The sequence below is a fragment of the Spermophilus citellus genome (assembly GCF_964194105.1).
Source record: "Spermophilus citellus genome assembly, chromosome: 5".
In the NCBI taxonomy this organism is placed as follows: domain Eukaryota; kingdom Metazoa; phylum Chordata; class Mammalia; order Rodentia; family Sciuridae; genus Spermophilus; species Spermophilus citellus.
Window position 1 is genome coordinate 125493216 of NC_138186.1, and position 17429 is coordinate 125510644.

At 39.2% G+C, this 17429-nt stretch overlaps 1 protein-coding gene across 1 annotated transcript in view; it reads left to right on the forward strand.

The window, feature by feature from the left end:
• Positions 1-17429, forward strand: part of SLC35F1 (solute carrier family 35 member F1) — a 432278-nt gene that overhangs the window by 356665 nt on the left and 58184 nt on the right. Inside the window, exon 4 of the mRNA XM_081296206.1 lies at positions 16719-16878. Coding sequence (XP_081152332.1) covers positions 16719-16878 — 160 coding nt within the window. The remainder of the gene's footprint in view (positions 1-16718; positions 16879-17429) is intronic.

Here is a 17429-nt window from a genome sequence, read left to right on the forward strand (position 1 = left end):
AAGTAAGTAAATTTGGAGACTCTTGGTCACAAAACCAAGGACAATATTCACCTACAATCTTTAAGAATTGCAATAACTGAGTTTTCTTTATCTGTTTTCCTTTCTGATTAATTATACTGTCTAAAATAGTTAGATACATTTCCTTATCCGAAGAAGTAGAATTTCCCATTTTAAGTAAATTAACGTCTCTTTCCTTCAATATTTCCTGGTACTTTTGTGACTCAAATGTCACTTCTTCCTTTCTCTTATTTCTTATTTTCTTTATTCTCTTTATTACTTTTGTGACCCAAATGTCACTTCTTCCTTTCTCTTATTTCTTTATCTTCCTTATTTCCTCTTTATTTCTTTATTTCTATTTCCTTATCTTTCTTTCTCTTTATTTTTTTCCCTTAATCTTTTTAGCGCGCGCTCCCACTCAATCTAACTAATTCAGAATGCCCCACGTTGGGCGCCAATTCTACCACGCGGCCTGCGCAGTGGTTTCATTAATGAGGTTCTGGCATTCAGTTAGTTAGAAGAGATCAAAATAAAACACACAGACAGTACCTTATTTTAATGCTAGGTCCGAGACGGCTCGGTCTCCCTGTTTCCCTGCCTCCAGCCGCTCAGCAGGGCAGCGAGGATTACTCTGGGCTAGCAGGAGAGAGAGAGAGCGAACACGCCGGGGATCAGCCTTTTATTTGGGGGAAACAAGAGATTCAGGGGAGAATTCCATCCAATGAAGGTTGAGGGGGGGCTGCACTCCAAGGTCAGGGTCAGTGATTGGGTCTCCAGGGTCAGTGGTTACGCACACCCCCACACGGATGGGCTCTCTCATCAGGAAAGGGTCGGGATAACTCCGACACAGCCAGAGTGCCTCAGGCCCTTAACGGGAGTCACCCAATCACGTGTCAGAATGGCTCCCCACACCACCCAGTCTGTGGTATGTTTACAGCCTGAATGGAAAAGATACCAACACCAGGCAGGTTTGAAGGCATTGACCTTTTGAGGGCTTCCATCCCAAAATCCGGGTACAAGTGCAGGTTTCCCTTGCCCATCTGTGCTTATGTTTCCATTGTTTGAGAAAAGGATCCTGTCCTGGAGCTATTTCCTCTCTGTGGTTACAAAGATGCCAATTCCCTCAGTGCTGTCTAGATGGGTTCCTTGGAGGACCACCTGATGCTCTTTGCCAGGCACAGATGCACATCAGAACACTTCTAAGCCTTTACAGCTTCCATTGACAGACGTGCTCATTTTGAGTTGATCACTACACAGCATTCCACTGTAATAAATGGTTAAACTAGGAGAGAGTTCTTGTGCTTAAAAAAAAAAAAAAAGAAGTTAAAAAAAACAAAAACCACTTTGTATCCTGTCTCCCTTGGCAATGCATGTGAGGAGATGTGCTTGTTCATAAATCAGTAAAAACCTGGGAGCTTCTCTAAGATAGAAGGGTGCAGTCTTAAAGCTGCTGAGACTTTTAAAATCACAGACAATGAGAATTCACAGGAACACCCACATCTGAGAAAATGGCAGAGAAATTATTTTTAGTCCCTCTTCCTCCTTTCTTTCCTCTTGTTTATAAGTTCTGAGTTGGGCTCATTTCTAACTCAAGTGCTCACGAACAGGAAGACAGAGCATGACTGGGCATCTTCTGGGGCCATTAGGTAGAAGCTCTGTGAGTAGGCTAGGGACTGTGCCACCATCTGGGCCAGAGAATAATGACAGAAACTAGGAAATGCAGCTTTATGCAGTTTCAGTTTCTCTGACCACCCTATTTAAAATCTTTATCTCCTCACTCCCTGCCCCCACCCCTGTTTTCTTTTTCTACATAGTCCTTATCACTATTGACATACTATCTATTTTATTTAATTGCTTGTCTTTTCCTATACATGATTAAAAGCTCCATAAGGACAGGGATTTTTTTTTTTTTATTACCTGGATTCTGTATTTCCTAGGACAGTTCCTGTCATATAGAAAGATACTCTATAAATATTTTTAAATGAATTAATAAAATACTAATATACTATGTACTGAGCATCATCCTAACTGCAGAAGATAAAACCGAACATGAGAGAGAAAAATTCTTGTATTTATGGAAGGTAATCGTGTTTTATCATGATAAGCACAAACTCCAGGGAAATACAGGACCCCCTCTGGGGACACCTTATCTGGACTCAGGGAACCTAGAGGAAGCATTTTCTAAAATGAACTCTGAAAAATAAGACTGTGTGGGCCATGACAAGGGGTGGCAAGGGAGAGGGATGTGGGAACTCCAGATAGGGGAAAAAGCAAGTACAAAGAAGTAAGTAAAAAAAAAAAAAAAGAAAGGAAAGAAAGAGGAATATTAAAGAAATAAAAATATTTTAATGCATTATTGTGTTTTTGTCTTTTGGAGTTTTTTGTTTTAGTTTTTTACTTATTTTTTTTTAAAAATTGTGATTACAACATCTAACACGAGTTCTACCCTCTTAAAATTTTAAGGGTGCAATAGGGTAATGTCAACTCTAGGTGTACTGTACAACCAGTCTCTAGACCTTAGTCTCTTATATAACCGACAATATGGAATTTCAAGGAGGAAAAGTTCAAAGAAGAGGATGAAGAGTAGCCAGAGACAGATCCCAAAGCAGTTTATAATCCACATCAGAGATTTTGGCCTTAATACTGAAGTTTTCTGCTGTAGGAATAACACAATGGCATTTGCAATTCAGAAAATTCATTTGCATGGTCTCAACTCAAAGGAGCAGACAAGATGAGTGAAGATATTCTAAAGATATTTAAGTGGCTAAGAAAAGACTACTTATTTGATATGTGGGTGAAGAAGAACCAAACTGTTTTATTCATGCACTGAGCAAATGTTTGTTGAGCATACACACACACACACATCAGACATAGGGCAGGGAAAAGACTCTTTTTACCAGCACAAAGCTTCCATTCCAGGGAATCCTTAGTTTTTATTTTGTATCTCTCTCACAATAATGCAAGTGACTAAAATATGAAAAAAAATAAAGAGTATTTTGAGCAAAGAGTATAGTAAAAAAAAAAAGTGCAGATCTTAAGCCTTGCACATTTAAGAAATGGAAAGAGAATGAAATTACTAGTAATAAGAGATTCAGAGTTAGGAGATAGGTTATATTAGTCTCTCTAAGTCAAAGAAAGGAGTTTAGATCTGTTCTTAGGACACTGATCTGAAGGTATAGAGTAGAGGATTGGTGTGTGACCTAGTTTTGTGTTTTTATAGCACCACTGCTGCTCAGGGAGAACTGACTGTGATGGAGTGGACATGGTTAGGCAGGAGGCCACTAACTGAAAGTTGATGGTAGGTTAAAGCCAGATGCTAAGTGTAGAACTGACTAGAAGTAGATAGAAAAGCCAACAGGATTTTCTGAGCATCTGTATGAATGAATGGAGGAAGTTGGAGAGAAAAAGAAGAGTCAGAGTGATTTCCTAATTATTGGCCTGAGCCACTGGGTGAATGGTGGTGCCATATCATTAAATGAAGAAAACTGGCAAGAGAAAATGTGAAGCATAAAAGCTAAGGGTTCTGCTTTGGTCACATATTTTAAGCTTCAACAGAGCTTGGTGTAGGTGGCTAGCTGTATGTAAATGGAGCTCAGCAAAGAGGTGAAAACTGTAACTATGAACTTGGCTGTCATTTTCATGTAGAAGGTGCTAAAGGTCATGGTCTAATAAGACCCCAATGGAGTGAGTATAAGTAGAAAAGAGAGGGAAACTCAAAACTGAGCTCTAGGACATGGCAACATTTAGAGTCCAGGTGAAAGTAGACTGAGAAGCCAGCATGATAAGAAAACTGAAAGAATGTGATATGTCCTGTAACCAAAGTCAAGAAGGTACTTCAAGAGGGAAGGGGTGACCTGTGGATGTCGGTCACAGGGTTCACACCTGAGCAACTAAATCACCAGAGATCCCATTCACCTAGGGAGGAATCACAGGAGAGGAATAGTCTGGTGTATGCTTGAGTCATGCTGGCCTGGTCGGCATTCTGGTACATTCATAGCAGATCTTCACGGGGGTTAGAAGCACCAGAGAAAGGAAGAAATGTCAGATTCTGCACTAACGTGGGGATTCAAATGTATCTGCTGGATTAAAAGCAGGGAATGTATTTTTGAGCAATTTTACTAGTGTGTAGGGAACAGAAACCAGATTGCACTGACTGGAGGTGTCGAGTGGATGTCGGAGAGATGGAGACAGTGGCTGAATGCAAGTTTTTTCCAAAACGTTTGGCAGGAAAGGAAACAAGAATTGCATATATAGAATGTGATAATAAGAGAGCCAAGACTGAACCCTCAGATGCACCAAATTTGAGGAACAAAAACCAGCTAGATGAGTCCCCCAAAAGACAGAAGAAAGGGCCAGAGAGGTTGGAGGGGGAAAAGAAAAAGACAGATGAATCAAGGAAGGAGCAAATTCAAGGAGAGAGTGGTTAGAAATTCTAAATGCTGCAGTGGTTCTGTAAGGTAAAAAGTGAAAACTGGCCATACATTCAGCATTAGTGATCACGGATAAGGACACACTATCACTTGAGGACCAGCTCGTAAAATGGGTGAGACCAAGATACCAGAGACAGTGACTATGGATTAATCCTTTACAGTATTACTGTGAAGAGGGAAAGACAAATAGCTACAGAGGAATTGTACATTAAGATTAAGTGCTAATATGGTGAAGGAAAGCTGCCAGTTAAAAGGGGTGAAGATCCAGGAGGAGCTTGGGGTAGCGGCTGGAGCATGGGTAGCTTCTTCCAGAGGAAGAAGGAAGGGAGGATTTCAAAACACAGAAGATAGGGTGACCTTCAGTGCCAGGCAAGTCCTTAGGGAAAGAAACTGAGCGTGAACTGCAAGAAAGAAGTGAATGTTTGTTGGCGACTATCCATCAGATTGTAAGCATACAGTATTTTGTTCACTCTGGTATCACCTGCACCTCTAGCAACACTGAGCACATAGTAGGCATTCAAAAATTGATGAATGAACAAGTAAACGACTAGTATAAGATGATAAAAATCTGATTTTTTGCCTTCTTTTTAAACAAAATCAAAATAGTGAGTGAGACCTAGAAATAGATCCGCAAAAGTACAAAATGTTTTCCTCTAGCTTTTGAAATTGCTTCTCCCTGCTGGTTTAATGCTGTGAGGAATCAAAAGTAATGCAAAATTAATGTAGAATTAATATTTTATCAGAAAACTTTCATTTCCTTCAATATGTGCTTTGAAATGTGTACTTGCTTTAATGTTACCGTTAATGTTCTTATGCTCATAAAGCCTATAAATTAAAAAAAAATACAAGTTAGGGTTTGGCTGATTTCAGGCAACCACTTCTGCAAAGCACTCAAGATAGCCACACAGTATCAGAGACTCACCGCTAAAAACAAATGATTCTAATTCTCACACACATTTTCTTCTAACCAATATTGTCTTTAAAATATAAAATGCAGAGGAATACTCCCAACCAATGACTGTTTTCCAATAGCATCAGAGTCGGCTGTATTTAAATGCACGAGACCTCAGCAGCCTTCATTAGAACTGCACCCTGTGTAGTTTCTGTGCTACCTGTGCCTATATTACTTAAGCTTGTTTTGTGTAAGGGAACAGTGGATTGGGATCCCTGGCTCCCAATGTGTGACTTCAAGAAAGTTATCTACCCTCTTTAGAACTATGTTTCTTCCTTTGTAAAAAATGGGGAAAATTAGAACCTATCACGGCATTTGGCATATAGTAGTCACTCAGTAAATATCGATTCCTTGCTTTCTCCTTCTGGAGTCCAGTTTGCTGGCAATCAGAGATTTTTAAGGTAATTAAAGTTCAGATGAAGCACAATGATGCTCACCCAGGAGGAATTCTTCCTCTAGGACAAATCTGGTCTCACTTGAGACAGATTTCCCCACAAAAGAGATAGAGAACTTGTGTCTAATTATCTGTGTCTTCCGGTCACCTAGATTTCTAGGTATTTGTCCCAGATTTTCAGAGCGTGGCAGTTCCCTGTCTTTCTCTCTCCCTCTCCCTGCCTCTCTCACTGTAACCAAAATAGAAAACTGAACATGCTTGAGCAAATGGGAAGTTTTGATGACAGGCACAAGGTGACAAAAATCCTCCTCAGTAGAAAAAAAAAAAGTAGTTTGGCGAAAATCTATTTCTAAATTGTGTAAATAGGACATTTCCTGACAAATGGCTCTCATGTAGTAAGTGCAGTGACATGTTATAACCACTCAGATCTTCATCTAGCAGAAACATCTTAAGAGCGTAAAACATAAACATTAAGGCCTAAGGTATGGTGTCTAAAGGAGCATAGTATGCATAAAATAACCCGGGAAAGAAAAACTCTGGTGAGAAGGGTGTTAGGGGAAACGGTAGTTGTCTCCAGGAAAGTCTGTACCAGATGAAAGCTACAATCCCCTGGTACCATACTCCTGGTTGGATTTTCAAATGACTGTGGGAGGGCTACATATGCAGACCGTGGGATGGAAATGGTTATTGATAGCATGTGAACGTACATTTCCAAAACTGTAGTCTACTCTGTTCAGCTGGACTGTCAGCCTTAAGAGGACTTTTGTTGAGAGTTTGTGTGCGTATGTGTATGTGTGTGTTATTGAAGTTTGCTTCTGTAAAGATCCTTCCCTGTTAATGCTTCTATTATACTCACTGGAGATGCAAAATTTAAATATATGTCACTGTTAGAAACCAGGGAGAATTACCAATTAGAAGCAGAGAAAGGAAGAGGAGGGGAATTCTCTTTCCTAGAATCACCTACCAGTCGCTTCAGGTACGGCCTCTGACAGCTGGGCTGTGTCAGAGAGCTTTGGCCCTGTGAATAGCTGGAGGGGAGCGATAATGAGGAGCTGAAGGCTGGTGAAGAAGTCTCCTTTGGGCAGAGAACATTTGAGAGGTCACCTCATTATGCTCTACAGAAATGGGAGCAGTTGGCTTTTGGGTTTTTTTTTAAAAAAAGTATGTAAGCCATCCACTTCCCTAGAGGAAGACTGATCTGATTGGTAGATTTTTACTCTCTCATAACATGTTGTTTTTGAAAGTAGTATATGCGCAAGAGAGGAAATTTGGAAACCATAGAGAATTTGGGCCTTGGGCTTGTGAAGAATCAGTTATCCCATTCAAAGATAACTAATATTAACATCTTATTCCTATAAATTCTGACTTTCTTCCAGAGATTTTTATGTCTAATATTATGATATGTAGATCCTTGATCAAGAAATGAAATTTTACATGAACATATATGTCACCTAAAACAAGCCTGGTGTAGAGGGAGTATGGAGAAGTTCCTGAACTCCCTTGATACCACCAGGTCAGGAAAGATTTCCAACCCCTTCCCCAAGCTGAATGAATGTGAGAAACTCTCTCCCTTACATATGTGATCCACCCCAAAAGGAAAATATCTAATTCAGTCCCCAATAATGGACTTTACCACTTGATGGGGGTTTCCCCCATATTTTTTATTGGTGCATTATAGTTGTACATAATGGTGGGATTTGTTGTTCCATTTTTTTTACATGCATACAATATAGCAGTATGATTTGGCCAGTATTTCCCCCATATTTCTCCTTTCCCTCCTCTCTTGCCTCCCCTGGTCTTTTCCCTCTACTCTACTGATCTCCCTTCAATTTCCATGCGCTCCCCTTCCCCACATCTCTTTTTCTCTTTCGTCTCTAGCTTCCACATATGAGAGAAAACATACAACCCTTGACTTTCTGAGTTTGGCTTATTTCGCTTAACATAGATTCTCAAGTTCCATTCATTTTCCTGCAAATTTTGGTTTTATTTATGGCTGAATAAAACTCCATTGTGTATATATGTTGCATTTTTTAAATTCATTCATTTTAGTGGGATTTTGATGCCTTAAAACAAAAACAAAAAAAGAAGAAGAAGAAAAAACAGTCTTCAGAGTGCTTCATTTCTGCTGGCTTTATGACTTGTTAAGGACTGGCTCTTGTCAAAGATCCCTGAGACAGTGTGCAAGACCCAGTGACCCTTTCTCAGCAGATGTACTTACAAGCTTAGGTAAAGTTAAAATTGTAGCTAAAGATGGGAAGCAATACTGCCTTTTCCAAACCAGGTTGAACATTATTTGATTTCCATTATGCTTTCTTGGGTCTTTTAGGCGAACATGTGAAACTGCCAATATTCAACCAATTTGACTTACACAAATGGCAGTTTCAAATGGAGCAAGGTATTATTCTCTGCTGGTTAGATTCTGGAGAAGTGAGTGATTGGAACCACAAGCACTGAACATAAGAGAAGAAAGCAGAATATGAGCATTTTAGTCACAAAAGACAGTCTCTAAATAGACATTTTATCAGAATGTAAACAAAATGTTACATTCAGCTTTTCTGAAGATAGTTAAGGGCCATAAATTGAAGACACAGGACAAGTCATGCCAAGTTTTTCCATTTGTAAGTACAAAATGAGAATGCAATAGAGATTTCCTGAAATGCCTGCTATTAATTTGCAGAACAATTCTCCCTTGTTAGTTATATAGATTTTCTTGTCAATGTCATCCATGTTATAGAGCATGTATGTCAGAAAATACCAAACACCACAATATACTAACTTTATGATGATTTGGTGATTTTTTTTCTTGAGGCAAAATGACTTATTCTTTCCAAAAATAAAATAAATGTCATTTATGTTTTGGCCATTAGATAACTTTTTTGAGTGCATTATATAAAATTTTAACAGTAGGTTAAAATATAACATTTAAGTGCAATGTGACTACCTACATTTTCTACTTTGATTAATATAAATATAAACCCTCTATCTTCTTTGTCTGACATGAAAATTATAATTTTTACCCATCTGATATTTTCTGAAAAGTATAATAAATGCAAATACTGAAATTCAAAGTTTCACTTAAATTTCTGTAAGAATCTGGGGGGAAAAAAGTCAGGTGTAAGTGGCACATGCCTATAATCCCAGTGGCTGGGGAAGCTGAGGCCAGAGGTTCAAAACCAGCCTCAGCAACTTAGTAAAGCCCTAAGCAAGTCAGTGAGACCTATGTCTAAATAAAATATAAAAATGTGCTGGGGATGTGGCCCCAGTGGTTGAATTCAATTCATTGAATTCAATCCCTAGTACCAAAAGAGGAAAAAGAATCTGGAAAAAAGCATAGATTTGTCCACAAAGGCTTTATTTAACATTTGACAATGAGATAAGAATGCTATAAATGTTTTTTGAATTTTTCTAAGTTGGAGTGTGTGGAAAGAGGTGAAGACTGGAAACTATGATGGTAAATTTCATCTGAAAAAAAAAAACAGATAAGAATAGCCAATATAATTTTGAAAACAACGAACAATGAAAACCAATTTGCATTAGAAAACATTAAAATGTATTTATAAATCTACAGCAATTAAAGCAATATGGTACATAACATGGCCCTAAAACAGATCTGAATGTATAAGAAACACCATAGAGAAAATACAGTAGACAGATAAAGGACACATTATTCAACAAATAATGTTGCTATAATAAGAAATAAAGTTAGACATTAGCCTAAATTTCATGCACAAAATATTCTAGATAAATTAAAATTTTAAATGTTAAAAAAAATATATAAATAACTAAAAGGACATTAGGTAATTAAGCTGCTTTGGGGGAAAGAAAAGAAATTTCTGAAAATAAGCTTAAGAATAAATATTTAAGCCCTTTAAAAAGCATCATAAACAAAAAATGTTTAAAAAATTATAAAAATATTTTAACAAATATCCTTGATATATAAAGAATTTTATGGATCAGTAATAATACTACTTCATTAGAAAGAAATGAACTCAGGCCATGCATGAATAGATATTTCTCAAAAAATGTTAATTACATAAATATTTAGATAAAAATGGTTTGCTTTATCAGTGATCACATAGCTAATCTTTTTAAAAAGTAAAATTTCAATAGGGCATGGTAACACATGTCTGTAATCCCGAGCACTAGAGACATTGAGGCAGGAGGGTCACAAGTTCAAGGCTAGCCCAGGTAATTTAGCAAGACCCTGTCTCAAAATAAAATAATAAAAAGGACTTGGGATGTAGCTCAGTGGTAGAGGGATTCCCTAATATGTAGGAAACTGTGAATTCAGTCTCCAGTATCACACAAAACAATTTTTTAATTGGTTGTTCAAAACATTAAAAAGCTCTTGACATATCATATTTCATACATTTGATTCAAGTGGGTTATGAAAAAATTTAAAAGTAAAATTTTATATCTGATTTGATACAAATTGGCAACTTGTAAAAAAGATAATACACAAATTTATAGGAGTACAGAAGTAAAATTAGAATATTCAGTGTTGAGACTGGTCAAATAAATGGCCACTAACTTTCTGGAAAAACATTTGATGGTATGCTTTAAGAAATTAGTTAACTGTTTGTAAGCCATAACTTCATGGCTAGGAATTTATCATAAGGAAATATTTAGAGACTCACAGGTTTACATATAAATATATTCTTTGAAACATCATTTATATTTAAGGAGAACTGGCAACAAATAAGAATGTGTAAAAAAATGATTTCAAATATAAGACATATTTTTAAATCTCCAATTTAAAAATAGGCAAATGATTTGAATAGAAAGTTTTTTCAAAGAAGTTATAAAAATGACTAGCATGTTAAAAGATTCTCAATATCATTAGTCATTAGGAAAATGCAAATTAAAATTAATAATGAAATACTACTTCACATCCACAAGGATGGCTAAAATCTAAGGGAGAAAATGTTGTCAAGGATGTAGAGAAATTAGAACCCTCCTATATAGCTTGTGTGGTTGTAAAATGGTGTGGCCAGTTTATAAAACAGTGTAGCAGTTCCTCAAAATGTTAAATGATACCCATGTTTCCCAACAAAGGCTCTTGTGCCAATGTTCATTGCAGAATCATTCATAGTATCCAAAAAGTAGAAACAACTACACCTATTCCATCAATAGGTGAATGGTAAGTAAAATGTGGTATATTCAATATTGTTTGGCAATGAAAAAGAATGGAATGGGCTATAATATGGTTGAACCAGGAAACACTATGCTGAGTGATAGAACTCAGTCACAAAAGGCCATATATTGTATGACAGATAAACAAAACATGCTTTCCTGCAATGAATTTTATAAAATTTTAAATTAAAGTGCACAACTTCAGAGCAACAGACTGTATGCAAGTGGAGAAGATGTGGGGCCAATGAGCACACAGGTGCTTGGGCAGGTCAACTTTGAGTGTAGGCTTGGCTATCATGTAGAGCCATCTTGAGATAGGACTTGGAGGGGACTCAACAGGAAAGAGCCAGGGAAATAAAGAGGATGAGAATCCTATAGAGAATGGAAGCTTTCTCTAGGAGCCATACAGCAGGAGCAGCTGGAACCTTATCTGTGCAAGGATAAGGCAAGAACACTGCTGGCTCAGCAGACTTCCTCTATCTCCTTCTCCTAGACCTCCCCATTCCACCCCTCTGGGGAGAAGATGTCCCAGAATTTGCTCAGCAAAGACCATATGCCCCTGGTGGAATTGCTAAGCAGAGCCAACCCTCCACCTCCACCTCATGCAGTTGTTCCAGGGCCTGTGCCTCTCCCTGAATCCCATACTTGGAATGCATCCTCCTGTGGACCACAGACTTAGAAAATACTCTGCAAGACCAGGATACAACTGGGGATACCCATCAACCATGCAGAGGCTTGGAAGCTGAAGAGTAAAAAGGAAAAGAAAGGTGTTGGGGGAGTCTGATAAAAATAGAAAGGAGACCAGTAGAGTAGAGGACTGGGACCGGGGGAAGAAGGGAGGAATAGAGGAAAAGGGGACAATGAATTCCACTATTAGGTATAATTATAATGCCCTAATAGTAAACAAATAGAAATAAATAGAAATTTAAAAAGAAGTATCTGTGTCTGAAGGAGAATACAAGGTGGTCTAGGGAGTACTACCAAATAGAAGTAGCAGGTCAAAGGAAAGAAGCTTGAGGGACACTGGCAGGAGGGGAGGGATGGTGTGTGTGTGTGTGTGTGTGTGTGTGTAGGACAGGGCACAACCAAGACTGCAGGGAAATACACAGATGGTCAGAAATAAGCTAAAGTGGAAAAGAAAAAAAAAAGGTGAAATATTGAAGAGAGTTAATGATACCACAGTCATACACACACACACACACACACACACACACACACACACACACAAGTACATATTCTGTTATCCTAAAAGCATCATCTTGGACCTATAACTACTAGAAGGTGCACTTGAACTCTATTCTAAGAGTTGGGAAACTTGTATTTTAGCCCCAATTCTCATACTAAATGGCTTTACTCCTGAACCCTCATTAAAAAAAAAATGGGTTCAGTCATAATTCCCTTAAAGGGCTGTTACGAAGATTAAAAGATAACATAATTGTTAAATTATGTTATCTTTTAATAACATAACTGTAAGTGTGAACTTAATGCAACCTTCTGCAAATGTTATGTAAAACTACAAGGTACAAATAATAATGCTGGTGCTGTTACCAGGGCTTCAGAGTTGTTGCCCCAGCCATCATGTATTATGTGCCTCAGTGTCTCTATCAATAAAATCAGATAATTGGATCATAGACCTGTCTGGCATATCTTATCTGAGCTGAGGGTTTATGACATAAGGAGAGTAAAATTGGTTTAAATCCTTAGAGAAAGAATACATTATGTAAACCTAAGGACAATGAATACTCTTCTTTCTGAAGTACTTTTAATGGTCTCTGAGATTTTTTAGAGCTATAAGATAGTTATAAAGTAATATTTATTTATCTCTTCTTTTGCTGTGATATTTTATCCTTTCTTTTTGAATAGAGAAATGGATATAAAATAGTTAAATCTTCTAAAAAAGCAGAGGTCAATTTTATTGTTGTTGTTGTTTACTTTTTCTTTTTTTACAGTCCCAGTTGTAGGTAGCTATTTAGGATGTTTCTCCCTTTTATTACTCTAGTAACCCTTTCTGCTAAGAAGTCAAGCCACCAGAAAACTGTTGGAAAATTATTTTGTCGGTATGTCTTATGCTATAAGACCATGAGGGGAAAGTCTGGAGGCTAAAAATCACTAAAAAGTAATAGCCTAATTACTAAACAACAGCTGCCAAACAGTTTCTTATCTGTAGTTACAGATGCCATGGTGAGACCTCCAGCTGTAACAATTAAATATTCCTGTCATTGACCTCCAATAAAATACTATAAAATTGCCCTTGTATAATTACTGCTGATGCCAATAATCTGAGGCACCTTGGGCACATCACTTCACCTCCTGTGCCTATACGTCCCCCCTTTCAAAGAATGGATTCTCAGTGATTCTAAACTGGGGAGATACTGCCCTTGGGGGTATTTGTAAATGTGTAGGAGTGTTTTAATAGACAAGGCCAACAATGCTAAATACCCTGCAGAAAGCATGGGACATTCTTCCAAAATGAAAAGCTGTCCTCCTCCAAATGCCAATATCAATGTCAATTATCTCTCATGTCCCTTCAGACAGTCACTGACACTACAGGTCTGTTCCTTCATTAATTCATTTAGTCACCAATTACTGAGCCCCACTGTATGCTGAGCACCAACCTTCCCTCATTTAAATGTCCCAGAAACCCTGGCTTGATTGTATGCTTTTTTCCCCTTCTTTCTGAAAAACCTTCCCTCACTAACAGGACCACCAGACACAAATAAGGATTTTCTAGCTAAAACCAATAAGAAATAGACCCCAGGACATATCAAATGCTTGGAGGTTTCTAATTACACTGGAAACAAAAAGACTCACTTCAGCCCTCTTCGAAGATTGGAAAGTGGCCTAGTTTGCACTCAATAATTCAGAAATTGAGACCTTCAGCTCTATTGACCGAGGGCTTCCAGCCAGATAATGAAATCCCTGGTGTGAGACATGTAGCAAAAAAAAATTTCAACTTGATTCAGTCATTTTTAATTTTAAGAACAAATCACCAACTGTTTTGTGCTTAAGTGAACAGTTTTCACTGGCAAACTGAAATTTCCTTATATACGTAAGCGGCATCTGAGGCCAGTTGTAAAACCTGCCTTAGCACATATTACCACATCAAGTCGGCTCATTAATTTACATTGCTAATTAACTGTGCAGTGAGCCACTGTGGGCTGCAATGCAATCCTACCTGCTGCCACCTCCTGCACCGAGTCCCTCCAGGAGAGCCACAACCTCTGGGCCAGGCCCCAGCCTCACAGTGCTGCTCAGTATTCACATGATGCTTCCTCAGTTTAACCTCCTCATCTCACAGCAACCCGCGGGACAGCTTTCCATTCTGAGTGATTGTTTCATTTTGCAAAGGGGAAGACCAGTGCCTAGAGATGCATGAGGGTTCTGCTCAGGTCACAAAAATGCTTTGGGGATGGAGGGAATTCTGAGTGCTATTCACACTGCCAAGAAACCACTTTGACATTCAGGGATACTTTGCCTTTAATGAATTTTAGAGACTCTATTTTGATGTTTCTGATCATTAAAAAAAATCTTCATATATATTTGATCAGTAACTATTATTGAATACTTCTCATGATCCTAGCAGTGTTCTGCTCCGTGGGAGTACAGTCCTCCAGGCTGTAGAATCTCCAGGTAAAGAGAGAGGTCAGATAATATGCCAATTCCTCCATGTTAATTCAGTACTATTGCAGCTGGCAGCACGAAGGAGAAGCACAGTGCAACAGAAGCATTAAACAGGACCTGACCTCACCTACAGATCCAAGAGGCTTTCTTGAGGAGGCAACACCCAAGTGCAGATCTGAAGGAAAAGGAATCAGGACATTCAAAAATTGAGATACGGGGCTGGGGATGTGGCTCAAGTGGTAACGCGCTCGCCTGGCATGTGTGCGGCCCAGGTTCGATCCTCAGCACCACATGCCGCTGAAAACTAAAAAAATAAATATTAAAATTCTCTCTCTCTCTCTTAAAAAAAAAAGAATTGAGATGCAACATTACAAAATCTGGGGGTTCATGAGTGAGGGCCCTGAGGCAAGAAGGAAGAGCTTGGTGCAGGTAGGAAAGGATGTAGCTGGCACAAGTGGGAGAGCATGGCTGGAACAGGCATGACAGACATTTCAAAGGTGGAAGTGACAGAACTTAATGATCAATAGAATGCAGGCCATGAAAGTGGAGGAGCATGGGGGATCACTACCCATGCTAGTTGCTATATGATAAAGTCACTTGCTTAAGATTCTAGCAAGGGGCTGGGGATGTGGCTCAAGCGGTAGCACGCTCGCCTGGCGTGTGTATGGCCCGGGTTCGATCCTCAGCACCACATACAAACAAAGATGTTGTGTCCGCCAAAAACTGAAAAATAAATATTAAGAAATTCTCTCTCTCTCTCTGTCTCTCTCTCTCTCTCTGTCTCTCTGTCTCTCTGTCTCTCTGTCTCTCTCTCTTTAAAAAAAAAGATTCTAGCAAGGAGCTGCACTGGGCAGCAGGACAAATCCCAAGTTTTTCCTTTGGCACATGGAGTCTGAAGTTCTACAGGACATTAGTTTGTCTCTTGTAGACCCTGCCCTGGTTAGTGTATCCAGAGTTTTTTCCAGGGATGACATTGAGAGTTAGTTCTGTGCAGCACAGAGCACATGTTTGGAAGCAGGGTATAGACAGGCATTGAGGGTCTCACACTGTACAAAATACTTTGATTATGTATTATCTCTGAGCTTCACACTGTTGTCTTCATTCTAATAGGAACCTAGAGCTTCTGAGTTTGTGATACCCAAGGGGACACAGCTACAAGTCAGGCCCTAGTTCACCAACTCAGGTCTTTTGACTCTTGATGTGGGATCTTCTCATTTCACCATGTTACATCTCTATGTGATTGAGGCAAACTGCACCAACTCTGGGGGCTTCCGTGTCACATGGAATCTAATTTCCTGTGCATAAAAATGAAGTCAAAGTTATTTTTCTACTTTTTGTTCAAACTTTTCAAAACAATAATATTTAAATCTATTTATAAAGCTTTAAGACTAATATTTGTATTAATATTTAGAGCTCTCTCTCTCTCTCTCTCTCTCTCTCTCTCTCTCTCTCTCTCTCTCTCTCTCTCTCTCTCTTTCTCTACTGGAAATTGAACCCAGGGGTACTCTATCACTGAGCTACATCCCCAGCCTGTTTTATTTTTGAGACAGGGTCTTGCTAGGTTGCTGAGACTGATCTCAAACTTGCGATCCTCCTGCCTCAGCCTCCTGAGTTGCTGGAATTATAGGCCTGTGCCCCTGCACCTGGCACAGCATTTCTTTCTTTTAAGAGTAAAATGACAAGGACAGACTAAGTAACTCTTACTGGTAGTAGGGAGACAATTGTCTGGGAGAGATTAAGTTCAAGTTCTGTCTAAACTCTAAATTAAGTAAACGTTCTAATACCCTTACCTTCCATTCTGAGATCTGTTCCTAAAGTAATGGAATCATGAAAAATGACTGGATCTTTCCTCTGCGTGCCTAAGTGTTCCAGTGGAGACCACCAGGGCTCTGAAGAAGAGGGAGGCAATGCTTCCCTCACCCCAGAAGGGGCAGGAGAAACTTCACAGCCGACCTGCCTTATTGATTTGCCTTCTCCTTTCCCTCAAGGCTCATGGGATGTTTACAAGAAAGTGAAAAATTAAAGTTTAACTTGCATTTAGTTCTGTTTTAACTGAATCAGTTCTGGGTCTACATAAAAACTCAGGTTCAGGGGAAATACCTTCTGCGGAGCTGAATTAGTGACATGGCTTTCTCAGTGACAAATACAGCACTCCTGAACCTCCTCTCATGTACCTTCCTCCCTCCAATAGCTCCTGGACTGTTTTGTGATCCCAGTGGTGATTCTGCTCTCCTGGTTCTTCCTGCTGATCCGGTACAAGGCTGTGCATTTCATCGGCATTGTTGTCTGCATCCTGGGAATGGGCTGCATGGTAGGAGCCGATGTGCTCGTGGGAAGGCATCAGGGAGCAGGTGAGTCTTTGGGTGGTCACCAGGTTGGTGACCTCTGCAGGTGACACCAAAGCAAGAAATGGAATATTTGTGATTGGGAGAAACAAGGATCTTAGGAACCTGGTCTTGCCAGTGTCTGTGTCCTATTCATGTTTGTTCCCCACACCTAAAATATTGGCATGCAGGAAGTACTTAATAAATGTTTCTCTAGTAAATGAAGGGGGCATTATGCCTGCAGGTGAATTCAGAAAACTGCAGACAGTGCTTAAAGTGGAGTTACCATCTACTCGGAGGAAAATTGGGAGGCCAAAGCTACTGGCCTAGACTAGCTGATTAGAGGTGTTTTTATGAGACAGTTCATTCTAGGAGCCCAGGGTGTTCCACACTCCTCCCTACTCCTCCACACCCTAGCCCTTCCTCTGCCAAGCCAGAGAAAGACTGGGCTCTCAAACTACCACATGAAAGTTGGTTTTTCAGCATAAGTGTGGGTATTTCACCTTTAGAAGCTAGATCAGGAGTGTGGGATATCTTTACAAGGAAGAGCTATGTACCATCTCCTCTTGCATGGATTT